This window comes from Panthera leo, chromosome E3 (assembly GCF_018350215.1).
Source record: "Panthera leo isolate Ple1 chromosome E3, P.leo_Ple1_pat1.1, whole genome shotgun sequence".
In the NCBI taxonomy this organism is placed as follows: Eukaryota; Metazoa; Chordata; class Mammalia; order Carnivora; family Felidae; genus Panthera; species Panthera leo.
In genome coordinates, this window is record NC_056694.1 from 34,829,050 (window position 1) to 34,853,546 (window position 24,497).

Consider the following 24,497-nt stretch of genomic DNA (forward strand, 5'->3'; position numbering starts at 1 on the left):
TTAGAGGTTTGGGTGGAGCGACATAACCTAGGTATTTTTGTTCTCCTCCTTCTTGTCATCCAGATTTACAACTCTTATGGGAACACAGGAAAGTAAAAAACAAGAACACTTTATATAGTGCCCTTTCTGTGCCGAGTATCTCACAGCCATTGTGTCAATACTTCCAAACCACCGTGTAAGGTGGAGTCAATACACCCATATGAGATGAAATGTCATCTGAAGAAATTACTTCTCAAGATTGTTCCAGTGAAATGCGACAGAGCCTAGTGATTAAGGGCACATTCTTTAGCTTCGGAGCTGAGCTGAAGAAAACTTGCCCGCTCTTCGAAGCCTTGCCTTCCCAATCTGTAAAATGGAAGGGCCACATCAATTTTACAGCATCCTTGGATGGCTCAATGGCATTGTATCTGGAAAGCACATAGCACAGCCCTGCACTGGTCAGGACTCCATACAGAGCCACTGTTACTGCTGCTATGCTCTTAAGTGTATTATCACAGTCAGAGAGGATTTGAATCCAAGTTTGCTAGCCTACCACCTCCAACTTCCAGAAGACTTAGTAAATAAGGCAAAGAATACAGTCCGCTATTTCCAACTAATGGACATATTAACGGGAGCACTGTCATATATATCACCAGTTTTACTGAAGAAACATATTTTCGTCTGGTTTCTGTGCTTTGTAATGGGAAGCTCACAGACAACGTATGTTTCTTTCTAGTTACCCTAAAGCTGCCTAGAATAATTAGCTTCATTCACCCTCTCTCCTCCTGAGGGGGACCCTGACTTGCTGGAAAAAAAAAAAGAAACCAAATGAATCAGTTAAGAAAGTGCACTTTAAACCAAAAAGAAGAAAAAGAATATAAATAAAAATAAGAATATATTACATATTTATATATTGTTTCTCTCTCTCTCTCTCTCTATATATATATACATATATATATATATATGTATATATATATATGTATATATATATATTTCAGCTTGGTGTTCTAATTCAGAAAGCTGACTGTGCCTTTCTGGGCACTGGGATAGTAGGATGTAAATAAAGGCATTAGCGACTCATTTCTGTGACATTTCCATTACAAGTTGACAGAGCATCTTTTCTTGAATTGCAGAACCCTGGAGAGCTGATCAGGGCAAGTGGAAAAAAGCAGAAAAGAGAACTAAAATCAAGAACAGCTTCGACAAGGCAGGGTCAACAAAGGTACAGAGACAGAACTGCTGTTTGCTGCTCTGTTTTGACTCAACAGGTAAGAATCTAAATCCAAACCAGTTTGCTTCTGACCCTGGATCCCTGTCTCAGCTGGGGAGATGCCATGGGATAGACACACTCCTATCGCCATCAGTCTCCACGACCTGGGCCATCAGCTTTTTTTTTAATTCAACTGAGAACCACCCCTGGCATTAAGGTTTATAATGCACTAACTCTACTCTTCAACAGTGGTCTCAGAGGAAAAAAAAAATTGAAAATGTAAAAATCTAATAGGAAGGCTACTATAGAGCTGCCAGCATTTGTTTTGCCAAGTAAAAACATTAAAAACAAAATTGCATAAAACAGAAAAAAAACAAAAAACAAAACAAAGCTACCATTTTCTGTTGTCATCGTTTTGTAAAAGATAAGCTCTCTGTATTGACATCTAAGAAGCATGGCTAATGCCTGACCGGTCCCAGGAGTGGCCTTCCTTCCTCACTCCCTCCCTCCTTCCCTCCTTTCTCCCTTCATTCCTCTTCCTTCCTCTCCTCCCTTCCCTCTCTTTCTTTTTCTTCCACTCGTCTGTTCTCTGTTCTCCTCTCTCATTTTTCTCTCTTCCATCGAACCACCTGTGTACCTATTTATCATCTAACTTCCCATCCATCCACCCATCCACCCACCCACGCATCCATCTATCCATCCACCCATGTATGTATGTATGTACGTATGTATGTATGTATGTATCTATCTATCTATCTCTATCACCCATATAAATTCAAACAGGGGTAGACCAACTTCTCCATGACCTCAAAGACATGCCTACTTATCCTTATTGACTTTTAAAAAAGAACTATTAATCTATTTCTCTCTCAAATAGAAACTTCTATTAATAGGTTACGACTATCACATTAAAAAAATGTTCTAGCATGTGGCTTATGACTGCCTGAATTTGACAAGTCCTGACCTCCTTATATTAAGATTTACCTGGATTCTCTCAGGAGTCTTTTGTGAGGGCCTAAGACACAGCTGTGTGTGTGTGTGTGTGTGTGTGTGTGTGTGTATATATATGTGTGTGTGTGTGTGTATACATATATATATTTCAAATGCAGAGGGCAAGATTACTGATTCTAGGGCATTTTAACTACTAAGCTACGAAATTGCCAATATTCCACCATTTTTTTGTCACACAAAATATTTTCAATGAAACTTTGAGGTCTCAAAAAACAAATGAACAAAAAAAGTAGAAAATAAAAGAAACAAAACCTTGTTGCATGTTGTCTCTATTGCTCATGCTAGGGGCACCTGTGCGGCTGGGGCTATAACTGTTATGTCCAAAGTGGCTGACTTTGGGGGATCTTCAAAGGAAACACATGTCTTACATGAAAGAAGAAATGGCCCTTGGTAACTATCAGTGCAACGGGATCATTATGAAATCTCCGAGCGAACCACTATGCATTACTTTCTTCTCTGGCTGATCAGACCCTTAGTTCCCTTCTGCACTAATGTGGGGGACGTTCTCATGCACTGGTTGTTAGGAGATGTTAGAATGTTTAGCAAGCAGGACAAGCAATGACAAATGTCTGCCTTTCTGGAGAGAGAACATTTTCATCAAAGCTATAGACACATCATACATACATCCCCAAATATTTGTGGCACAAGTCCCTGAATAGGGAATATCCCCTCCCGCCCCACTTTCTGGTTTGGCTGCTCACAGATGCATCAACAACCAAGTCATAAAACACAAAGAAACCAAGAGCCAATCCATAAAGAGAAGCCTACCCCCAGGCTTAATTCAAGCAAGCCATTCATCGAGCTAATGTGATGGTGGACCTGTCAAATCCAGAACGCATCACGGACACATCAGCAACACCAAGTGGCATGCAATGACCAGATGACCGTCGGCCCCACTGCCATGCTTTGATTGGTTCAAGCTCAGAAAACAATCCCCTTTGAGAGTTTGGACAGTTGGCTTTCCCTAAATCAAAGTGAGATTAAAAAGGAAGGTTTGGTGAAGGCAAGTGCTTACCAAAGGTTTTCTAAATGCCAAGGAAATACGTTTGCCTATTCCCATTAAATTCGTCAGTGAGACTATACAATTACCTAGTCCAGGCAGGTCTGTTTCTTTTGGGGAAATCTCTGCCCACACCAGATGGTCTTCATTCTGGAGGTCAGCAGTCAGAAACTCTCAGGGTGCTCCCAGATAATCAGCATGTGATCATGTAACCAAGAAGATGATGGGGCAGGGAGTTGCAAGGGACCCATCAAGGACCTTCTGGACAGTCCTGAGGTTACTGGGGTTCAACATTTTCCAAAGGTCCCTGAATCTTTAATTTGACGAGGGCTTAGTTTGTGCTGATAAAAGGCAAAATTCTACCAAGGGGGGACATCAAACTTCTTTCACTTTCCACATGCCTGAGGAGCAAATCTCATGATTACAAGTAAAGTTCGTTGCGGCTTCTCTTTTCACTTAGTTGACAGCCAGTGAGCATCACCAAAATGCTCTCAATTCCTACTGATTTTGCTTCCAATCCTGAAGGAGTTTCTTTGGGTTAAGAAGTTTTACTCTTTGTCATCCTGCCTGTCTTCCAGATGAGAGGAACTGAGAAATCTATCATGGCTGATACTGCACTGTGATCGTGTAAAAATAAATTATTACACAACTGCCCTGAGATAAATTCTAGAAACTTGGCATCTTCCATCTGGATTCAAAACCTATTCTGACAATTTCATATTTTCCCCAAACGTGTGTCTTCTATCAAAGGGAAGGGTCTTCCTTCTCTTTACCTACTTACTGAAAATATAAGGAAGTACCATCATGTCATAAATACATTTTGCAAATCGAACCAGAAATATCATTTTAAAGATTGTTTTCTGGCAATTTACCTATTCCTGCATTTACCTCAATGCAATAATCCCATCTGTGGCAACTGTCTTGCTTGCAATAAAGTTAAATAGGGCTAGCGATCAATTTCTACAGCAACCAAGAAGACCCAATGTATATGAACAGCATGAGGCCAATTACATGGACAAGAGTATAATTACATGGACAAGTTTACTTGGTTTCTTCCACTGAAACGATTCCTCTAAAGTGGGAATTGTAGGGCTACTCAAGATTTACCAATCCAAGAATGAGGGCAATTTTCGGTAGGACACGTTGCCAATGAGAAATATCAGTAATATTAAAAATAACAGATTTTATACACATATTTGCACAGGGTGACCCCCAATGCAACATCATTTTAACTTAATTTTCAAATGAATGCCAATAGAGATGGCCAGATTCTCAAGTAATTCTATCTAAGAACAGTATTAAATATTGTTTATTTTTCAAAAAGTGTCTAGGTTGGTCTTATTGAAGAAGGCAATTTAAAGTATATCTTTGTAATTAACCTTTTTCCAACCTGGGGGAAGATGCACTTATACTGAGAAGCAAGATAAAAATCCAAAGAAATAAATCCATGTAAGATTCTTATAATTATACAGCAGACTAAAGTTACTATGATTATAATTATATACAAAGTGGGTGTTTGAGAATTTAGCATCTAGAGATATTTTCATAAAAATAATTAAGGGTTGGAGATGAACCACATCACAATTGATACTTTGTGAATCTTCAGTGTGCAGAATTTAATAGCATTAAGACTTTTCATTTGTAGAATGAGTTCGAGGATTTCAAGATTAACATCATTTTATTAGCTTTATTGACCCTCTCTAGTTTCCTAATCCGGTGTCAAAGTGGATTGAAGATAGTAACGTACATAAAACGTATTTTGCATCTTAGCGAAAGATTACCGGGTAACTGGATAATTTATGCATTTAGAACTGTATCTTGATGTTGTGTGGATTTCTTTAGAGGCTCCCTCCGGCCTTGGGAACTCGTTATGGCTGTTTATAAGAAAGTAGTAATGAAACCTGCACACAACCAGATAGCGATCTCCCTCCTTTCTTGCCAAAGAGCCATTTATTACAAGTGTAGGCATGGGGATTTCAAAGTGCAGCTTTTGGGGTTCAGGAGTTGATTTTGCTTTCTTCTACCTTGGAAGAAATCTGTAGCTACATTGAGCTCACAACACATCTTGTGAGAAATGGAATGGGGCCGCAGAAAAAGCACACCACAGCAAACCAAGAGAGGGACTAAGTCACAACAGGCCAGGGAGGAAGGAGAACCAGAGGCTGCCGACACTTCCCATTCAAGGGGTCAAGTACATTGCCTGCTTACCTGTCTGACCCAGCATGCCTCAGCCACACATGCAAATTGTTACCATTACTGTTTTATTCATGAGACATATTTTTAAATTAAAAGAGTCATTACCAAAAATAAGCACCCTCGATCACATTTGTGCATGCAGAGCTTCTGAACATTCACGTTTATGTCCTCAGAAAACAGAGCCAACGAGTTGCATTCAATATGGAAACGCACGCTTTGTTTTTTTTTTTTCAAGGCACCTACACAGGAATAGCTGTGGCTTGCCATTTCAGAAACCCAGTTATCTGCTAAGCCTGGGTAATGGGTCATCAAGCTCCCCTCCACCCCCCCACCCCCACCCCCACCATCCATTCTGACTTCTGCATTTCTTAAACCCACTCGGTCCCTTCCACTGCCAGTCTTTATATGTGGTGCACGTTACGAATAAATGTTGGCTTATCTTAGTAGGATCGGACACTGGGACTGCCAAAAAGAGTGAATCATCTTAGGAATGCCAGATACATCTCCCCCATTCCTTTGTTCTAGATTTAAAACATGCAGTGGAGGGAATGCTTTACTGGGTGTAAAACGTTGTAAAAAAAGGGGGGGGGCACCAGGTGCTCGAAATTGAGGGAAACCTGTGTAGGATCATCTTCTTGGGGTTCTTCCTACGAGTTACATGAAACCGTGGCTGCTTGTTACGCAGAAGACTGTGGAAAGACTGTACAGGGACTGTATGTGTGTGCATGCAAGATGTGCTGTTACAGGAATGGAGAGATCTGGAAAGCAACTCTACTCGGACCAGACATAGCAATTCTGTGTTTCAAGCAGAGAGGGCAAGAGTTTAGGATGGTCTAGGCTTGACTGTTCATCGTCCCTCTACATGGCGCCGTTTCCCTTCGCGGTGGGACCTGACTTTTTGGGCGCTGCCTCCCCAGAAGTCATGCATTTGCACCAAAACCAGACGAGAATCTCGTCTCCCGCCAGCTAAGTTCATTTCCAGGTAGTTGACAAGCAGAAGAAGGGAGACTCTTACCTGTCACTGTAGGCAGCGGCAGTGGCAGGGGTAGGCTGGGCGTAGCGGTATGCAGCGTAACCACCCTAAAACGCAAGGAGAAATCGGACTTAGGAATGCACAGGAGCCCAACACAGGGGCGCCCAACTGGGAGACCACACCAGAACAGCAGTTACCCACATCCACCAGTCTAACGTGGAGGTTAATGAAAGCTTAGTATCAGAGCGAAGAACAAAACACACTGGAGAGACAGGGGCTTGGATACAACCCCAGCTGGATGTTAAAGGTTAGCGATTGTGAGCATATCCCAGAGGAAGAACCCACCTACCCTTCTAAAGAGATGTACCTACATGGTTAATGGTGATCGTCTTGGGGTGGGGAGGATTACGGGGGATTCTTTAAACACTCTTTATACTTTGCTGAACTTTCCAGAGTTTCAAAAATGATTATGCTTTCCCTTTACTTATTAGCTACTAACTTAGGCTTCATTCAAACACTCCTTGATTACTTCCTTGAAAATCCAATGTAGGCTGAGCTAATGCCCTCCTGTGTTGCATTTGTATTTGTAAAAAAATAATGCTTTGATTGAAAGTTTATTAGTAATCGCTTGCATATGTAGCTGTTGAACCACTGAGGCAATTAAAGAAGACTGTGTGTAGCTAAGTGTTGCATAATTATTTTAAAAAATGGAATGGTGAACACTTCTTAAAAATTCTGTCTTTTCTGCTAAAGATATAACACTGGTTCAGATAGGGAATTTGTTTGGTGTGGAAAATATGAGAAAGCTTTCCAATTTGTAAATAAAATCATTAAGAAAAGAACCTGAAAAAAATAATTACCATTTAGTTGCATGTACCAGCAAATGCAATTGTTCAATTAAGCAGAGGACAAGCAAATGGTCATATTCGAAAGGAATTGTGTTCAGTGGAGCATTGATTATCAAACTGTGAAAATAACTGAGCTTGCTTAGCAGACCACAGCAATACATCAACCACTGTCGAATGATCTCAGCACAATTAACAAACAGGATCCAGTCTCGACCGGTAACATTGGGACCACTAGGGTTCTAATTAGAATTCACAGTCCCATAATCCTCTGGGAAAACAGTTCTCACCCTCTCCATAAAGTGGCAGCTCTGAACAGACTGATGTGTTAGAGGACACTGAACAGCAAAGTCACTCATGTGTCAGAGGGGACCTAACAACAAAATCGGGAGTGGGGGGTCTGTTACATTTAGCTCCACGTATAGGAGACAGCTGAGTTGTAGGACAAGGAGATCAATGCTACAAAAAACATCTTTCAGAATGCAGACAAAGTGGTCTCAATAATTTATTTCTACCCTCTTCTAGCAACAGCTAACTTTCAGGATATATCTGCCACCTCTAATGTAGCAATTCAAAAATCTAGTCTGTCCTTAGAGAAACTTGTTCTTTGGATCAGCCCTGGAGAAGGCACACACATCCAAGACATCCTGACAGAGTCACCAATCATTTGGAGCCCGTATTACAAAAAAGAAAAGAAAAGAAGTCTCCCTTGAACAATAACATGGAAGCTACAAAAAAAAAAAACACACCAGGTCTTATCCAGACACCACCTGGTGTTCCAAACACCACGTTCTCTAATTAGGAAACAGGGAAACTCATTAGATGTACTGAGGAGTTGTAAAACCAAAGCAGTTGTCACACCAGCACCAAGCTCAAGACAGAGAATGATGGGCTGAGGGGAAATTAGGTCACCAGATTTCTACAGTTGTTCTTTTTATCTGCTTGTCCATCTCCTTGGCTTTCATGATGTGTCCGGAAAGACACAGGTGTGCAGGTGTGTGTATTAAACAATGAGGTAGAGAGGGGCTGAAGATAGCTCTCTGATTGCTAGGAGGCACTAACTACCACCAGCTGAAAGGTTTGATGGAGACAAAGTGGTGGGTGGGTGGGTGTGTGTGTGTGTGTTTTCTCCCAGAATAAAAAGCAAAAGCCGTTGCAAAGGTATCTGCATCGAGGGCCATGTAAATCAGTCATGATTTGTGACTGTGAATTTGGTCCCAGCAAAGATTTCTAGCAACAGCCCCTTGCAAAAAACCCTCTGGGTTTGCACTCTGTATGTGTTCCCAACTTCTGTGATTGTTTCCACTGGTGAAAGTGGGCAGCAAGTTTGAGAAGTGGAGACAACAGCTGCAGTGGAAATAGCAGATGATGAAAATGAGCATCACTGACGGCCAGTCGGTATTCACTGTATGCACATAAAATGGATGTGTGTGCCATTGGGATCCTTGTGCACAACCGATGTGCTTGTCTATGAAGCTTTGGGAAGGGCCATCCACCCCACTGTTTTCACATGACTTGCCCATGTAAGGAGAGTAAGTGTGTGTTTTTATGCAAGACAGGTACAAATGGTCAATACCTTGACATGTGTCTTTGTCATTCAGGAAGCTGCTTACTAGCATTCCCTATTTAAAAGTCAAGGTCACAGTGTGTTGAAGTCTGTGGAGTCAGTGGAGCCTCTGACCTTAAGCCGTGGTCTCCTTCCTGACCAGTAGGCCTGTTGGTGATGATGGCAATGCTCTACATCTGTGCCGTCCAGGACAGTAGTCCCTGGTCCTTGGTGACTATTGAACACCAGAAAAGTGGCTAGTGGAGCAAACTGAATTTTTACTGTGTTTGAGTTCATTTGAATTTACATGGAAAGGGCCACATGGGGCTGGTGGCTTCAGTGCTGGACAGTACAGGTCTATGAGATCCATCACATAGGTACTAAGTGGAAAAAGGAAAAGGATTAAGTGGCTTGATCCCACCACATCTCTCTATTGCATTGTTTTCCTTTGCTATTTTTCTTCTGTACAAAATCCGTATTAGGGGAATAACAGAGTTGTGTATTAACTCAGTGTATGTGTGCGTACACTGTAAAATGATCAAAAAATACAAATTGCTTTAATTTGCCTTGCTAACAGGTGACTCTAATCAATTTTATTGCTCCATATTTTGCAGCTCGCTGAGCATAGCCAGAGCTCCTCCAAGGTTCTGTGCTAACATCTGAAAAAGGAGCGCTCATTTCCATTTGCTGGCACCAAAGGATGTTCATGTTGAAACCAGTCTTCCCGACTTTAGGACAAAAATGCATCCGTGACAGTGAGATTTTTCCCACCACCAAACCAAATGATAAGCACAACATAGTTCTGTACTCCCTACTCATAAAACATCCTCCTAAGCAAGCTATAAATGAGACCTCATATAAAATATAAATTTTAAATGGCCATTATGAATCCGCACTCCACCCCCCACCCCCATACCTCTGCTGCCACCACCAGATGTGGCCACAAAGACCCTGACTCCTGTTGTCCGAAACATTTCTTTTGCTAGCAGACGTCCTCTGGAGGTTGGGCACATTACTGATTAAGGACCTCTGATGGTGCTCCAACAAAGCATTTTCAAAACTGTGCTTCGTGGGATACTAGCTGGGGGTAGGAAAAGCAACCTTTCCCAAATAGGTCTGGGAAGTGCCAAGTTAAATTAAGAGGAAACTGGCTATTCCATTTGTGGAACTTCCTAAAACAATACTGCTGAGCACTGTAGACCCTCAGTGCATCTGAGTCATTCAACAAAGGAAATCACATTTTTGACCTTAAAGCATACTTTTGGACAAAGATGTTCTAATGTCCTAATGGTGAATGACTTAGGAAGAGAGGCAAAATGTTTGTGTACTGCAGGGGACATAGGGTAGAAAGGGTTGTCTCGTGTGTGTGTGTGTGTGTGTGTGTGTGTGTGTGTGTGTGTGTGTTTCCCTTCAGTTTCACCATATAAAGTAGCAGTGGGCTTGATCCCAGACAGAAACCCCCTAGCTTCTGAGAATACCCAAGGATCTCACTTTGTGCTAACCACAAATATACCAGTATACACATATGTATCTCAATATGTGATTTACTGAAACTACATTTATAAAAACATTTGCAAAATGAAACACTTCAATAATCACTCCCTAATTTATCTGCATCATACATTCAGCAGTTTTTGAAGTGTGGCAATGAAAGTCAGTTTTCTCAAAATGTAAAAATAAAAGTTGATCTTGGGAATTTAAATTATTTTGTTCTCTCCTAGATCCAAGTACCCCTTTTTCATACAGATTTCTCATTAAAACTTGATGAATTCTCATGGTTAAAAAAAAAAAAGAATGCACTTTCTTAATGGACTTAATACAGAACAAAAAAAAAATGAGAATTGTATGTTACAGGGAAATCCATGTAATAAAACTCCCACTGATCATCCTTAGCTTTACATTCTTCTTTCATTTTATTTGACAGTTTTAATGTTGGTTATAGGCCATATTGGGAGACTCGGCCAGCTACACTCCAATGGATGTGTTGGCTCTTTTTTCTTCCTACAAATTGGTTCATTTGGGGGTTGCTTCAGCAGTGAGTAATAGGGTTGAAAGCTATAGCAATAGGTGTGAAATAAATTTATAAGAAGCTACAATGAAACCAGGGAAAGTTATGTTAGCTGTACAGACCCTCAATGCTGGATGAATTTTTCTTTTAACCATTCCAGTTGACTCCAGGAACCTACTACAAAATTATCCAGACAACTGATGACAATGAAACATTGCAATTCTTTTCACTGAACTTATATTAATTGAGTGTAGATACATTTTAAGCCAGGAAATTTATAGCCAAGTCAGACCTCCACTCGGATACACTCATGATCCAGCAAACAAGGGAAATCTTAGGATATGCATCTCTATTCTGGAAGCATTCACATCGAAACTGGAAAATTCAGTTAAGTCTTTCCTCCTTCTATGTTAGAGAACATCTCCCCTCCCCAGAATTGTCTTGTTAGTAGGATTTCACAGCAAACCCACAATCATAGTGATGAGTTTTTCCACCAGTCGGGATTTCATACCTGCAGCAATTTATTGCCATACACAGGCTCTTGATACACTACTCTATAAGGAAACAGAAATGTAATGTTTTCAATGCAAAAATGAAATAAATAAAATAAAATGCATAAGTCAGACAGAAATTCCAGAGCAATTCATTTACAAGTTTGCTTCTCTTACTTCCCTAAGATCTGAGATTGACCCATCAAACCCAAAGAAGAAGCAGGTTTTAGTTTGCAAATCTCTGTAACCCAAGGTAACGAGAAGGTGGAGGTGGGGATCAAACCATACTGATTATATCTGTGTTATAACCTGTGTTTATTTTTAAAGAAGAGAAAAGGATACTTTCATGGCTTCTTACCTTTGTAAGCATATTGCAACAGTTCAAATGAACTATTTCAAATTTCTCTTGTTATCTCACGATTAGAATTTTCTGGAATACCTGAGGATTTAGCTTTGATGCCTAATGATCGAGACAGTTAAGATGACAGTACAGAGCAACCCTAACTGTATCAATCCTTTTTTAAAAATCAATATCAGGGGCGCCTGGGTGGCGCAGTCGGTTAAGCGTCCGACTTCAGCCAGGTCACGATCTCGCGGTCCGTGAGTTCGAGCCCCGCATCAGGCTCTGGGCTGATGGCTCGGAGCCTGGAGCCTGTTTGCGATTCTGTGTCTCCCTCTCTCTCTGCCCCTCCCCCGTTCATGCTCTGTCTCTCTCTGTCCCAAAAATAAATAAAAAACGTTGAAAAAAAAAATTTAAAAAAAAATCAATATCAAATAACAGAGAGCACAACTGAATTTTGTGAATTAATGAATCACACTGAAGCTACCAAAGCTACTTTAAATCTACATGACCAACAAAACGATGTGTGTGAATGTGTCTAGACAAGCTGATTATATATATAATATATATATATATATATGTTTATATATATATTTTTTATATACATATAAAACCCCTTTGACAGAGTGGGATGTGATTTTTGGATGTGAGAGTTTTTTGTGGGTGAACCTAATCTTTCTTGTGAGTGGTTCCAATTTAAAGTGAAATTCTGGGGGATGCTTGGGTGGCTCAGCCGGTTGGGTGTCCAACTCTTGATTTTAGGCTCGGGTCATTATCCCAGGGGCATGAGATCGACCCTACATCAGGCTCTGTGCCCAGAGTGTGCTTGAGATTCTCTCTCCCTCTCCCTCCATACCTCCCCTGCTTGCAGTCTCTCTCTCAAATAAATAAAAAAGTGAAATTGTCCAGTTCCACGGAAGACACTGAGGTGACAGAATATTGTAAGAGATTTAGGGACCTGCCTCATAAAGGTATGTGTGTGTATATATCTTAACCTTTCCTTAAGTTTCCTCTTTAGTCAATCTAGGCCTGTGGACCTATGCATGTCAACGCTCTACGGAAGAGCCTAGAGCTGGGAAGCCCAATCACGTGGGCTCAGACTCCAGTGTGAATGAATGTTTCTGGACAAATCATTTCATCTCTTTTTGGGGGCGGGGGTGGGGGGGAGTTTCCTCCTCTAAAAACAAAAGTGGAGGTAATGGGTATTGTGATTCCTCCCTTCCAGGGCTGAGGAGAGGAGGTAAAGGCAGGAGGGGCTGAGCATCTTTCTTGTCTCCTGTAGCAAATGCTTAACTTCTTGGTGGGTGGTTGCCCCCAGGGTGACTGACCTGCCTCATCATGCCCACCAGACTCTGCAGCTGGCTTCCACAGCAAGCAGGGTCCCAGGAATAAAGACTAGGGCTTTATTTGGATAAGCTCTGCATTCCAGCTCTCTGTGTTTACATCAGGGAAATTAAGACACCTCTTTAAGATCCATGGATGGCAGAATGACATCATTTCAGAAATAATTGTCTTCAGCCATGGTTTCAGCTAGGAACTTGTAACAGAATTTAAGAATAACGTAAGCGTGCAGTGGCATCTCGAGACGTATCTGCTAGGCAGCCTCATGGCCACATGGACTGCTGCAAAGCTTAGGGCTTTCTTATAAAAAGGGAGCGTGGTTAAGATTTCTATCATATATCACTGTTTCTCTCTTTTTCTCTCTGCCCTCCCAACTTGTCTTCTCTTCCCTTTTTCCCATTTCTCCTCAGTCTCGCCCTACTTTCCACTGAGTTAGTACATTCTTCTTAAACAGCTCTATTATAAACATACTTATTAACATTTTCAATAGTTATCATTTGATCAAATGCCCTCGGATAGCTCCCTGAGCCAGTGAAGGCACATGTCTGGCTAAATGCAGTTGAGCCACACTTACTGTCAGCCCCGTGGCCAATTCTGGTCTTGTGAGATCCACAGCTTTGCCCCTAAACAGGATGGATCGCTTTGTAGGTCCAGGGGACTTGGCCCTTCTATGTCAACTTTCCAACAGGTTGTCAAGATCCCATGGGGCACTTCTACTAACTTATTTGTTTTCTTTAACCTGACTCACTTTTTCATGAAAAAAAAAAAAAAATCAGTGTGCAGTGCTAAGCGATAACAGTGAACTTACAGATTTGATATGCTAGTTATGTAAGCTAAATTCCTATCTTTTGGAATAAAAGTCTGTGTGTGTGTGTGTGTGTGTGTGTGTGTGGCGCGTCATGTCCTTGGGTGGAAGGGACCCAGGTAATGACCTTTTATGCCATCCTTCCTGACCTGAAAACCGGCTACATCCTCTCTGATGAGTGGCCTTCCACACTGGGCATGAGCATGTGCCCTGTGGCCAGAGTCCATGCTTCTACTGCAGGGCTGGGGCCCTGAATAGGATGCTGTTCCTGTGCCCTCAGCCCAAATGAGCTTCCCAGGCTATGGCCTTAGCTTTTGGCTCAGAGCACCCCACAACAAATCGAACTGTTCCTGCCATTTTAGGGCATTTGTGACCACTGCTCCTTCTCTCCCCAATCCTCTTTGAAAAGCTGAAGCAGGAGTGGCTCATTCTAGACTGGAGGCAATGGCTTGCCCATTGTAGGGGTCCTTCAGGTGTTTTCTATCCTCTGTGCTCCGGTGGGACTGAGAAAAGTCCAAGGGCTCCCCCATCAGGTGGGAGGGATAGAAAGAGCACGACAGAGGGAAGGGGCGGAGAAAGCAGGTGCAGAGAAAAGACTGGTCTGCTGGCTGTGTTATGATAGCTGCTGGGCTACTGCCAAAGTGTCAGGGTGGACAGCAATGGGTAGGAACTGGTGGGTGGCCCTGCCTGCACCGTCCTTAGAAGTAACTTAAGCTAGAAGCTTATGACTCCACCCAGCAAAATTAAGAATAAACAGAATGTTTAAACCTATAAGAGGCGACCCACGTATCTAACACATGTCCCCAGGACCTCCCAGGATTGCCCCAACCCTATTTATTGTGCACTGTTTGAATGAGATTGAAGGAGCAAGCCGGAAGCTTCCTTTACCTACAAGAGAACCTCGCATGCGTTTCTATGAACCGTGTTAATCATAATTTCTTTAAGAAATGGAGCACTGGGAACATTTCTAGCCATCAGGGCATACTGTTACCTCAAGGAAGGCAGGGGTGGCAGCTTGAAAAAGCACATTCGAGACTGTCATATACTTCTAGCCAAAATGAATCTTGCTCCATAGACTTTAAGAGTGCAGGAAATAGTCTTATTCCTTGGTTTCCTTAATCCATGTAAGGCCATCAACGAGCCATTGTTTTGCTGCAACAGGTGGTCTAGTTTGTCACTGTGCCTACGGACATGCACCACCTGGCAGCAAGAGTCTGAACTTGCCATCTTACACAGAGCAGAATACTCAGGAAGGTCTGCAAGATCTGAGCTACCCTCTTGGAAAGAGGACAGAAACACGTGCTGGGTAAAACAAGGCTCGGAGTTCCTATTTCAGTAAGTTTTTCTGTCCCCTGATTGCCTATTTGGAACTACCCTCTGAAAACTCGTATTGTTATATAATATGAACAGTGGGAAAAGGAGATAATTCTTTTTTTTTTTTTTTTTTTTTTGGCTAGACAAAGAGTTTTCTAAATACTGACACAAGGAAGTGATGTGTTGAAGAAACAGTGTCCCCTCACATAATCCCTTCATGTGGGGGCACCCAGCCACCTGCAGGGGCTGCAGCACTAGGCCCGGCAGGCTTTGCCCAGATATGATGAATTCGTGGGAAACAAAGCCTCTAAAGGCACTCAAAGCACAAAGGGACTTTTTTGTAGATTTCCTCCCTGAACAGACTATATCTTGCTGCCTTAGTCTGGGAGCTGGCACATTTGCTCCCTTCTGAGTGTCTCTGGTCCCTCCTTTTACTTTGTTCTCATGGATTCTCATTCGTAGTCTCCATTGCCAACAGACACAGACACCTCTGCCTGCTACTCTGACTAGCACGTTCTTTCCCAGTGTCTGGGAACCTACATGCCCTGCCTTCAGGTGGCTCCTCCTTCCTGCCTTTCACACATCTCGGAGACAAGGGAAAGACACCCATTGGAAATATCCATAGGACAGAACAAATTAATAATTCAATAAACTGCTGTCATTTTGCAAATGAGGAAACTGAGGCACGGCGAGGCGGACACTCAATAAATGACAGCTAATACGATATCAGTGTTGTCAGTTAGGCTTACTAACACGTTCTTTTCCCCCACTGGTGGGTGTTGACGGGGATATTGTATTTCTTTTTTCTTTTCTTTTTTTTTTTTTTTTGGTGGATTATATTTTTTGTTATTTCCATCCCTTCTCTTCTCCCCATTTCCCAAATTAAAAAAAAAAAAAAAAAGGCCTAAACTTAGGTATACTCTATCCAGAGGCTACACTGGGGAAGGATGAAGACTGATGTTGGGTTTGTTGGGTTTCTAAGGATGTGAGTGGGCTCCAAGCTGCTTCTCTATGTATAATGGTATGAATTTAAATTTTTTTTTATAGAGGATATTTGAAGGCATGGATTAAGCTACATTAAAAAAAGAAATTGGGTGTTCATTGGGTATATGTTGTTTGTTCATTTTATTATGAAAAAAACTAACCCACAGATTATAATAAATGTACTTGATACAATGATAGCAGAACTCAACTCCATGCATCATTGATGGAGATTAATACTATGTCTCAAAATCGTAATTATTTGAAATTCAAAAGGAAGAAAATTAAATAACTAGTGTCTTTCCCATTTTCTAGTAAATGATATCAATTTGGTCAGAAGTAAGCTTTTATTTGTCTTTGTTATCTAGTCTATAAGCCAACAGATATGATTCCAGTGAACTTACTTGAGGTCACTTGTAATTAAAAAAACAGTATATGATTTTAAAAAGCCACCCCCAATCCTGCCCATGTATTTTAAATTGTGTTTATTCCAAGTTATTTTCCTAACATTGCAGCTAATATCATAATGTGAAGAATAACTACCTTTAGATCCATTTAGGTAAGTTTAACTATGGTCCCCATAATGAGAAACATCCCACTCTTTTCTAAAAGTGAAAAGCTTAATAAAGTGGTACCATTTAATAAACAATTCTAAATTTAACAGACAATTCTGAGTCAGGTAATGGTTTTGGGGAAATGGGAGGAATAAGGAAGAAAATAAGGGTTTAGTGGTCAAGTTGGCATACATTTTCTTAGAGATGTTTCTTGCTAAAATCATCCAGAGGGAGCAGAGGATTTTTTCTAGAGCTATTACTGTGAACAATTAAGTGTATTTATAAGAAAACATCAAAAAAATTGGGGCACCTGGGTGGCTCAGTCGGTTAAGTGTCTGATTCTTGGTTTCGGCTCAGGTCATGATCTCATGGCTCATGATCAAGCCCCACATCGGGCTCCACACTGACGGGCTGACAGCATGGGATTCTCTCTCTCCTCTCTCTGCTCTTTCTCTCCCTCTCTCTCTCTCTCTCTCTCTCTCTCCCCCTCCACCTCCAAATAAATAAATAAATATTAAAAACAGAGACCATCAAGAAATTAGCCATGAAAATATCTTTTAACCCTCTACAGCTGGTAATGACAGCTGCTATGGTAAATATTATACTGCAAACACACAGACCATACTGAAAACTTTAAAGAGAATTCTTTTGGGGGTGGGGAGTCTTTAGTCTGACATGAGAGAAATGCCATCACTTTTAGGGGGGTGTTTGCACATATTCTGAAGTGAACCAAGGAGGTAATTCTACCCATTCATCAGCCGTGATGGCTGTCATGAGCTGGAGGGGTTCTGCCCTGCGGATAAGCCCCCCGATGCTTGCCTACAGACCAGGAAGAGGAAACTTGCAGCAAACTTGTAAACAGAATGACTCCGGGAGGAAACAGGGATGGCATGCACATTAATGAATACTTACATAAATGTCTGCACCATAAAATCCATCCTGGTAAACAACACTGCAAGGGTGCACACACAAAGAAAAACATCCATATTAGTGCATTTCCCCATGCAGACACACCAACCCCTGCACTGGCGAAGTTAGTCTGGTCACAAGATCCAAAACACAGGAACCGAGGAGTGTTTTCACACTGGTTAAGGAGGTTGGAGACAACAGCTGTCCATCAGCCTGAGAAAATTAGGCTGCGGTTCGGCATTGGCCCGGAATTGGGACGTGGTGGCATGCTGGGTACCAGACTTCCCACTCTTTCAGGAGGAGGTGCAGAAATGCAAGGAGAATTTTGGGTTATTATAAGTGGCCTGGACAGATAGGAGGGCCAGAGTTTGCATTTAATCACACCACACAGCTTCCCCAAGGAAAAAGAAAGAAAAACACACACTGTTGTATTACCAGTATGGGTTGTGCCTGAAGGATGTGAGGAGAGCCAAACAACCCAAATGATTCCAGAAATGTTCCTCTGTGCTCTTTCACACTCTAGTATTATATTTGGTAATTCCATGTGCCACTCTTTCATGGTAAATGTAGGAAAATATCTCAGATTTTGTGTGTGTGAGACTATGTGTGTATGTGTGCATGCAAGACTACGCGTGTTTGTATATATGTATGTGCTCTATGCGCATGCATGTGTGTGAATGTGTGTGTGTGTGTGATACTGTGCACATGTCAATGCACGTGTGTGTGTATGTGTATACCACGCCCATGTGTGTATGGGTGTTTGTGAGCACAGGTGGATGTATATAGTGGATAACGTGTTTAGTAGTGTGTGTTTGCATATCTGGGGATGTACGTGTGCTCTTACCTAGACACGTATGCACATACATGCTCCTGTATGCACATTTACATAAATTATACCCAGACTAAGCAGGCCCGGCATTATGACTGAATAAGCCTGGCCTCAGAGTGGCTCTGTTATCCCCATCCATACAGTCATTCCAGAGACAAGGGACTTCACAGGAGGGAGAAAATATCCTGGATTTCTCCAGAAGTTTCTTGGTATACCTCGAGCGAGACAGCCAGGAAGAGAAGCTTACAGCATGTGATCATGGGAAACTGAGTTACAATTCCTAAGTATTACAGTGGGTTTAATGAGGATCGCGTGTAGCCTGCACGCCTCACAGGCTTTTGGGAGGATCACAGGACACATTGACTACAGAAGTGTGTGTTTCCAAATGCGTGTTTTCCACAGGACGGTAGCTGTTATTAATAACCTTCCCTGAGATCTCCCCGTGGAGTTCAGAGATGATTTATGATTCTGGCAAAGGACCAGCGAGCCCCACCGTCGAATGGAGGAGGATTCTAACGGAAACACAACTTTGATTACCAAAGGGTTCCAGCAGGTTTCAGGAGAAGCAGCGGACCCACATGTAAGCCGAGCATATCAAGCCAAAGGGAGGCACTTAAAACACACACACACACGCACACACACGGCTGTGACACTGGTGTGCTGGAGAGCACTGGAGAGTGCTTCTCAGAGCTTTTCAGACTTGACTGGCTAGACCCCAAGTACCATTATCCTTAAAGACATGACAGGGACTTCACACACTAAGGAGGTTGGTAGGAATCGCATTCGGCTTGTTTCGTTTTGATCCGAGGGGGCCGCAGGCATGAGAGCACCTATCAGGCCCCGTAAACCCTAACCCAAGACACTGAGGTATGCAGCATCCTGAGCTAGGCTTCCAGCATTTCCAACATGAAAAGAGAGCGTCAGTTGGGGGTCAGAAGGCAGGGCCAGCCTCTGTCAACAGGATTTGAAACAGATCTGAGGATACGGAGGAGAGTAACAAATACTGAGTCTGGGCCCCGAACCTCAGAGGTGAACCATGTAGCCACAGCAAAACAGCTACTGCTCCCACCCCATTCTTTTAGGCCCTTGTAACTCTGCACGTGCTATTGTTTGTGCTGGGAATGCCTTTCTTCCCAGTATCCTCCTCCACAGGCAGATAACCATTCAAGAGCCAAGTTAGATGGGAACCACACGGGCATCGGGTCACAGCCTCATCAATCAGGGGCGGTGAGCCCTTGGACTCCCCACTCAAACTATCGGAGCTTCGCATACTGGTCTGTAAAATGGGGAAACAGGCTGGTAAGGGCTCCCCTCGAGGGAGGATTCAGTGAGGTGCTGTGAGCAAAGTGATGATCAATGGGCTTGACATCACAGCACAGAGAGACATCTGGGTGTCAACAAAATATTAATATTTTAACCACATGTGAATGTCTATTGAAATATGGGGAGTAACGCCTCTGTCTACATATTTGTAGAGGGGGACCCAGTCTGTGCCTGCTCCCCTGTGGATAATGGAGAGCCGAGCCCGCCCTACACTTTGGTGGTGTTCCCATGCACACCCGGTGTGGACCCGGAATGACTGAGCCTAGGCCCTGGCTGCGAGAGTGGCCCCTTCTTTCACCAGGTTGGGTTCTGGTGCCTCGCGGCCAGTTGCAGGCCTCCGCGTCACGTCTGTTTGCACCAACTCCCGGAAGTGAGGGAAGAACAGGCCGCTGATGTTTGCCTTTGTTAAATGGGGTATACTCAGTGCTGTGCGTGCCCTCCACAAGGGGCATGGAAAATTACTTTGGGACTCTGCCATCCCACATTTCTGAGACAGAGAACCAGAGACAAAATGGGATCTGGCATCTCCATTTCGACAAGCTCAAACAAACCACATGAGGAATACCGTTTTTCTGCTACTGACATGCTTTCTCTGCTCCAACGGCCATGCTAAGGCACAGACAGGCGACAGTGTGTCCATCACTACAGCTGCCCCTGGGGGGCTTCCAGGGAGGGGGCCGGGGGGTCACAAAGCCATGTGCATAAACGCACAGACATGTAAAGTTGCAGTGCTGGTAGGTGCTGAGAGGGAACAGTGGTGCTCTCAAAGTGTGACAGGAGTGGGGCTGGGCAACAGGGGTCAGGGGATCTGAGCAAACGCCTCAGAGATCGCAAAGCCTTAGCCAGGTAAAGAGGGAGGGAGGGCAGGCCAAGCAAAGGGAACAGACTGCAGAGTTCAGAGGCCTGGCAGACGGGGTGGGGCTTCACTGAGAAAGGGCGTCAGGAATTCTCGCTGCTGTTATAAACCACACCGCACAGGGAGGCCTCCATTTCACTGACTGCCACACATGCATGTTTTGGAGGGAATGATGGAAGGGTGAAGGATCTATTTTCATGATCCGTCTAAATACAAAGAACCGTTATGGCTGTCTTCGGTGGTATGAAAGGAAGCCAATTCACGGGCTCCCAGTTTCACCAAAATGCCGTTTCCCTCCCTAAGCTACTACTGGTGACAGCACAGGCATAAACAACCCTAGTCTTCACATTTAGAGAAGGACTGCCACCAGTCAGTCCCTGGTCTAAGCATCCTGGGCTCAGTATCCCATTTAACCCTCATACTACCCCTGCGAGTTGGAGAATGCTATTCTCACCCTCAGATATAAAGGAAGCTACACTGGAGAGGGTAGGTGTTGACTGAGCCGGGAGTCTAGTCCAGGGAGCTCTGGCTTTGCAGCCCGCTTTCAGCTATTGGGGCAGACCGTGGTCCAACTTCAGCACAAGTGCAGGGTCACCTGAGGGCTTGTTCAAACACAGATGGCTGGGCCCCATGCCCAGCCCAGAGGTTCTGACTCACTAGATTTGGATGGGGGTCTAAGAATTCCAATTTCCAACAAGTACCAGGTGATTGCTGCTGCTGCTGCTGCTGCTGCCCAAGGACTAACAGGCTCATTGCTCCATGCAACACTGCCCTCCCTGTGTTCTTTTTCTTTACATTTGCGACGGCACCGAGGGTCAGCCTCCTCACCCCTATTCCAAACAGGAGGCGGCTAAAGGAAAGCTCTTACACATTCTCGTGCTGGTTTCCAGGAATGTGTCCAGACACTTTTTCAAGCCCCATGGAACAGGTGCACTTGAAATATAAGACATGTAGGGAAAGGAGAGCCGGAGCTGATCTAGTATGCAGCTATAGATAAATTAGCCACGGCCCCGTTGCAAGAGAAGGGGGTTGCTGTCATGCAATGAACCCGTGTGGTCCAATTTTAATGCAAAGGCAGTCTGTCTAGCCATGCAAAGGTAATTGTATTCCTTGTCAATCACTTTGGGCCTGCAATATGCTTTTGCAAGAGCATTGCAAATGCACATCTCATTTTCTTAGAAAGGTAATAACAGTAGTTAAATATTTGGTTGAATGCAAGCAGGGAATGATTGCACTATAACAAATTAGTTTACTTAAAAAAAAAAAAAAAAAAAAAAGGAAAGAAAGTATAGGATGCCCAAACTATCCAATCTGTTTGTGTAATGTAATAAATCACCACCACAAACGTATTCCTGAAGGAGAGGTTATTTAAAACTGCTCTACCTTAGTGCCCCTTCCAACTGGAAAATAAATTAAAATTTTAATGCGTTTAAATCTAGCTGTTTTTGAAGACATATCATATGGGTCCATAAACTCTCTGGCATTTGTATAGAATTGTGTATGTGCATGGATATATGGAGGTGTACACCAACATCTTCCTAGGGAAAACACATTTTTAACTGGATTACTAAAGGCATCTGTGACATTCCACTCCCCTCTACCTGAAAAATTTAAGAACCCCTGATTTAAGGTTTGCCTATATATACATTCAATTCAGAAGCCCCCCCCCCTTTTTTTTAATGTTACAGGTTGCACTTTAAACGTGGCTGGAAGTTTGAAGAAGAATTTACACCAGAACCAAACACACAAACAAAAAGCTAGAGAGAATTCCGGAAACTATTCTGATGATGGGTGATGATGACTTTAGTTCCTAGTGTTTCTATTAAATGAGAAACATTCTCAACAACAGAGAATACAGTCTCAGGATTAGACATTTAGAAATTAAAACCAGAAAGCACGGTTGGTTTCTAGTCAGTGAGGCACATATGCATAGTCCCGGGGTCTGGTGTCAGAGGTACTTTTAGAACCTGACCTGAAACTGTTCTGTGTGCGAGTTTCATTCTTGCACTGGCCAGCTTTAAGAAGTTTTCTTTCTCCTGGGATATTACCATATCTTTCCTATATACAAAGTAGCACAGAGTCCCCTCAAACCACTTCTCAATGTAACTTTGAGAAGTTGTACATAGGCGTGTCATAGCTAATTTCCTGCGAAAGTATAGAACGTCTTCTTCAAAGATACCCCGAGAACCAAAACCAAAGCCCTATAGCAGACACTGGAGGTTTGGCTTAGAATAATAACTTTCAAGATATTCTTTGAAGCTCCATTAGAGTGCCTACTGTGTCCCCATACCATACAATGTGCATGGTGCACAGTAGGCACTTGGCAAGTAGCTGCTTAATAGTTAATTAGCTAATTAATTAAGAACAAGAATTCAGCTAGGCCAGTCTCGGGGGGTTCCTTTGGGAGGGCATTGGGGCTTAGCTGCCGTCTTCTAGTACGAGATGTTGTACTGAATCTGGTGGGTGTGTCTCGAATCCCTTTACCTACCACCTCCGGCACCTCCACCCACGGATCATCAGTCTGCAAGATTCCTTGGATGGCAATTACCCAATGTGCAACTTCTCCCAAATGTGAATCACAGGAAGACAGACTGGACATTGAGGCTTCTCAATCGAAATGGACTCCAGGATCAAGGGCAAGGAGAAATATGGAAGACCCGGCCCATTGAGTGCTCTCGGAAACCATTCACTAATGGATACTTTATTTATGATATACGTAGTCTACACACCATTGACGCGCCACTGTCTAGAGCCAACTCTGTGGCATGTGGGGAATACAGGTGCCTCCCAGGAAGGGGTCACACACTAGGTTTCTAACTCATCACCCATCCTCACTCAGTTAACGTTGGTAATCAATACTGAGTTGGTTGGCTCGGTCTAGATTTTCTACTCATTCCTATGATCCATCCAGGGTCCAAAGAGAACCCCCTCCTCTAGGGAAAATGATCACATATTAATGTCCCAAGAAATTCCTTTTTAGCTATGTGAGAAAGAAGAGAATAGGGCCTCTCCATCACCTGTGCTCTTTACTTGCTGGGAGGAACTTCAGAAAATATCAGGATGTGGAGGAGAAAACGAAATCAATAAAAGGAAGTGGATGGACGAGAAGGCATCCTTGGTGAATCCTCCTATGTGACTATCTTGATGTTGGGTACCTCCAAGGGTCACCTAAGACTCCACAAAAGTAGCCATGGGGGTTATGTGGGATTTTTTTTTTCACTATCTTGGGAAAACAATATGGAAGCCATACATGGACATAGGATAAATGACACACTTTTTATTGGGATTTCAGTGACAGGGTATATTCATATTGCATACTTCATGAAGAAGAGAGGTGTAGGTTGGCAGTTAGATAAATCTTTGACAGGTAACAAATGGAAAATAGTAACAAATGCAGCTTGCTAGATGACATTGTAGAAAAGATGTGGATCACTGGGTGCGAGGGAGACTCATGGAATGAGATCTCAACGTGGCAATTTAGGAAATGGTTGGACTTAAGTGCATCCCACATTTCTTCTTTTCCTGAAAGCCTTCTCTAAAAACTGAGCTAAGGGGCCTTCCTTGGTGCTCACACAACACCACACCTTATCACTTATCACATTTATTGAAATTGTTAGCTTATATGGTGCTGCTGCCCCTAACAGGAAGAAACTCCTCCAAAGGGGCAAGACAGAAAGAGATGTTAAGCTAAAATGCACTGGAGTAAAGACATTAGTCAAATCTAGAAATCTTCCCCCAAAGGACTTCGGAGACAAACAGCTACAAATCCACACTATCTCCTGGATCCCCTGAATCCTGATAATGTCACTTCCTGGAAACAGGAACCTCTTCCAACCTCTCTGCTATTTGCTTCCACTCAAGCCCAGGGCTCTCACTACTCCAGCCAGGATCTGCTCTGTGCTGCCCCCCACTCTTCTCTCCAAAAGGAGCTGCCTCTGTGCAATTTCCTGCAGCCTAAGCCAACAAGCAAAGGGAAAGGGAAACCT

General features: G+C 43.0%; 1 protein-coding gene across 19 annotated transcripts in view; it reads right to left on the reverse strand.

The window, feature by feature from the left end:
* RBFOX1 (RNA binding fox-1 homolog 1) overlaps positions 1 to 24,497 on the reverse strand; it is a 1,461,670-nt gene that overhangs the window by 28,447 nt on the left and 1,408,726 nt on the right. For 13 of the 19 annotated variants that reach the window (XM_042921406.1, XM_042921400.1, XM_042921398.1 and 10 more), the window contains 2 exons: positions 11,280 to 11,322; positions 6,412 to 6,476 (listed from right to left, as the gene is read on the reverse strand). In XM_042921406.1, coding sequence (XP_042777340.1) covers positions 6,412 to 6,476; positions 11,280 to 11,322 — 108 coding nt within the window. Of the gene's footprint in view, positions 1 to 6,408; positions 6,477 to 11,279; positions 11,323 to 17,506; positions 17,547 to 24,497 lie in introns of those variants that run through there. The other 6 variants (XM_042921403.1, XM_042921393.1, XM_042921395.1 and 3 more) reach the window with 3 other exon arrangements.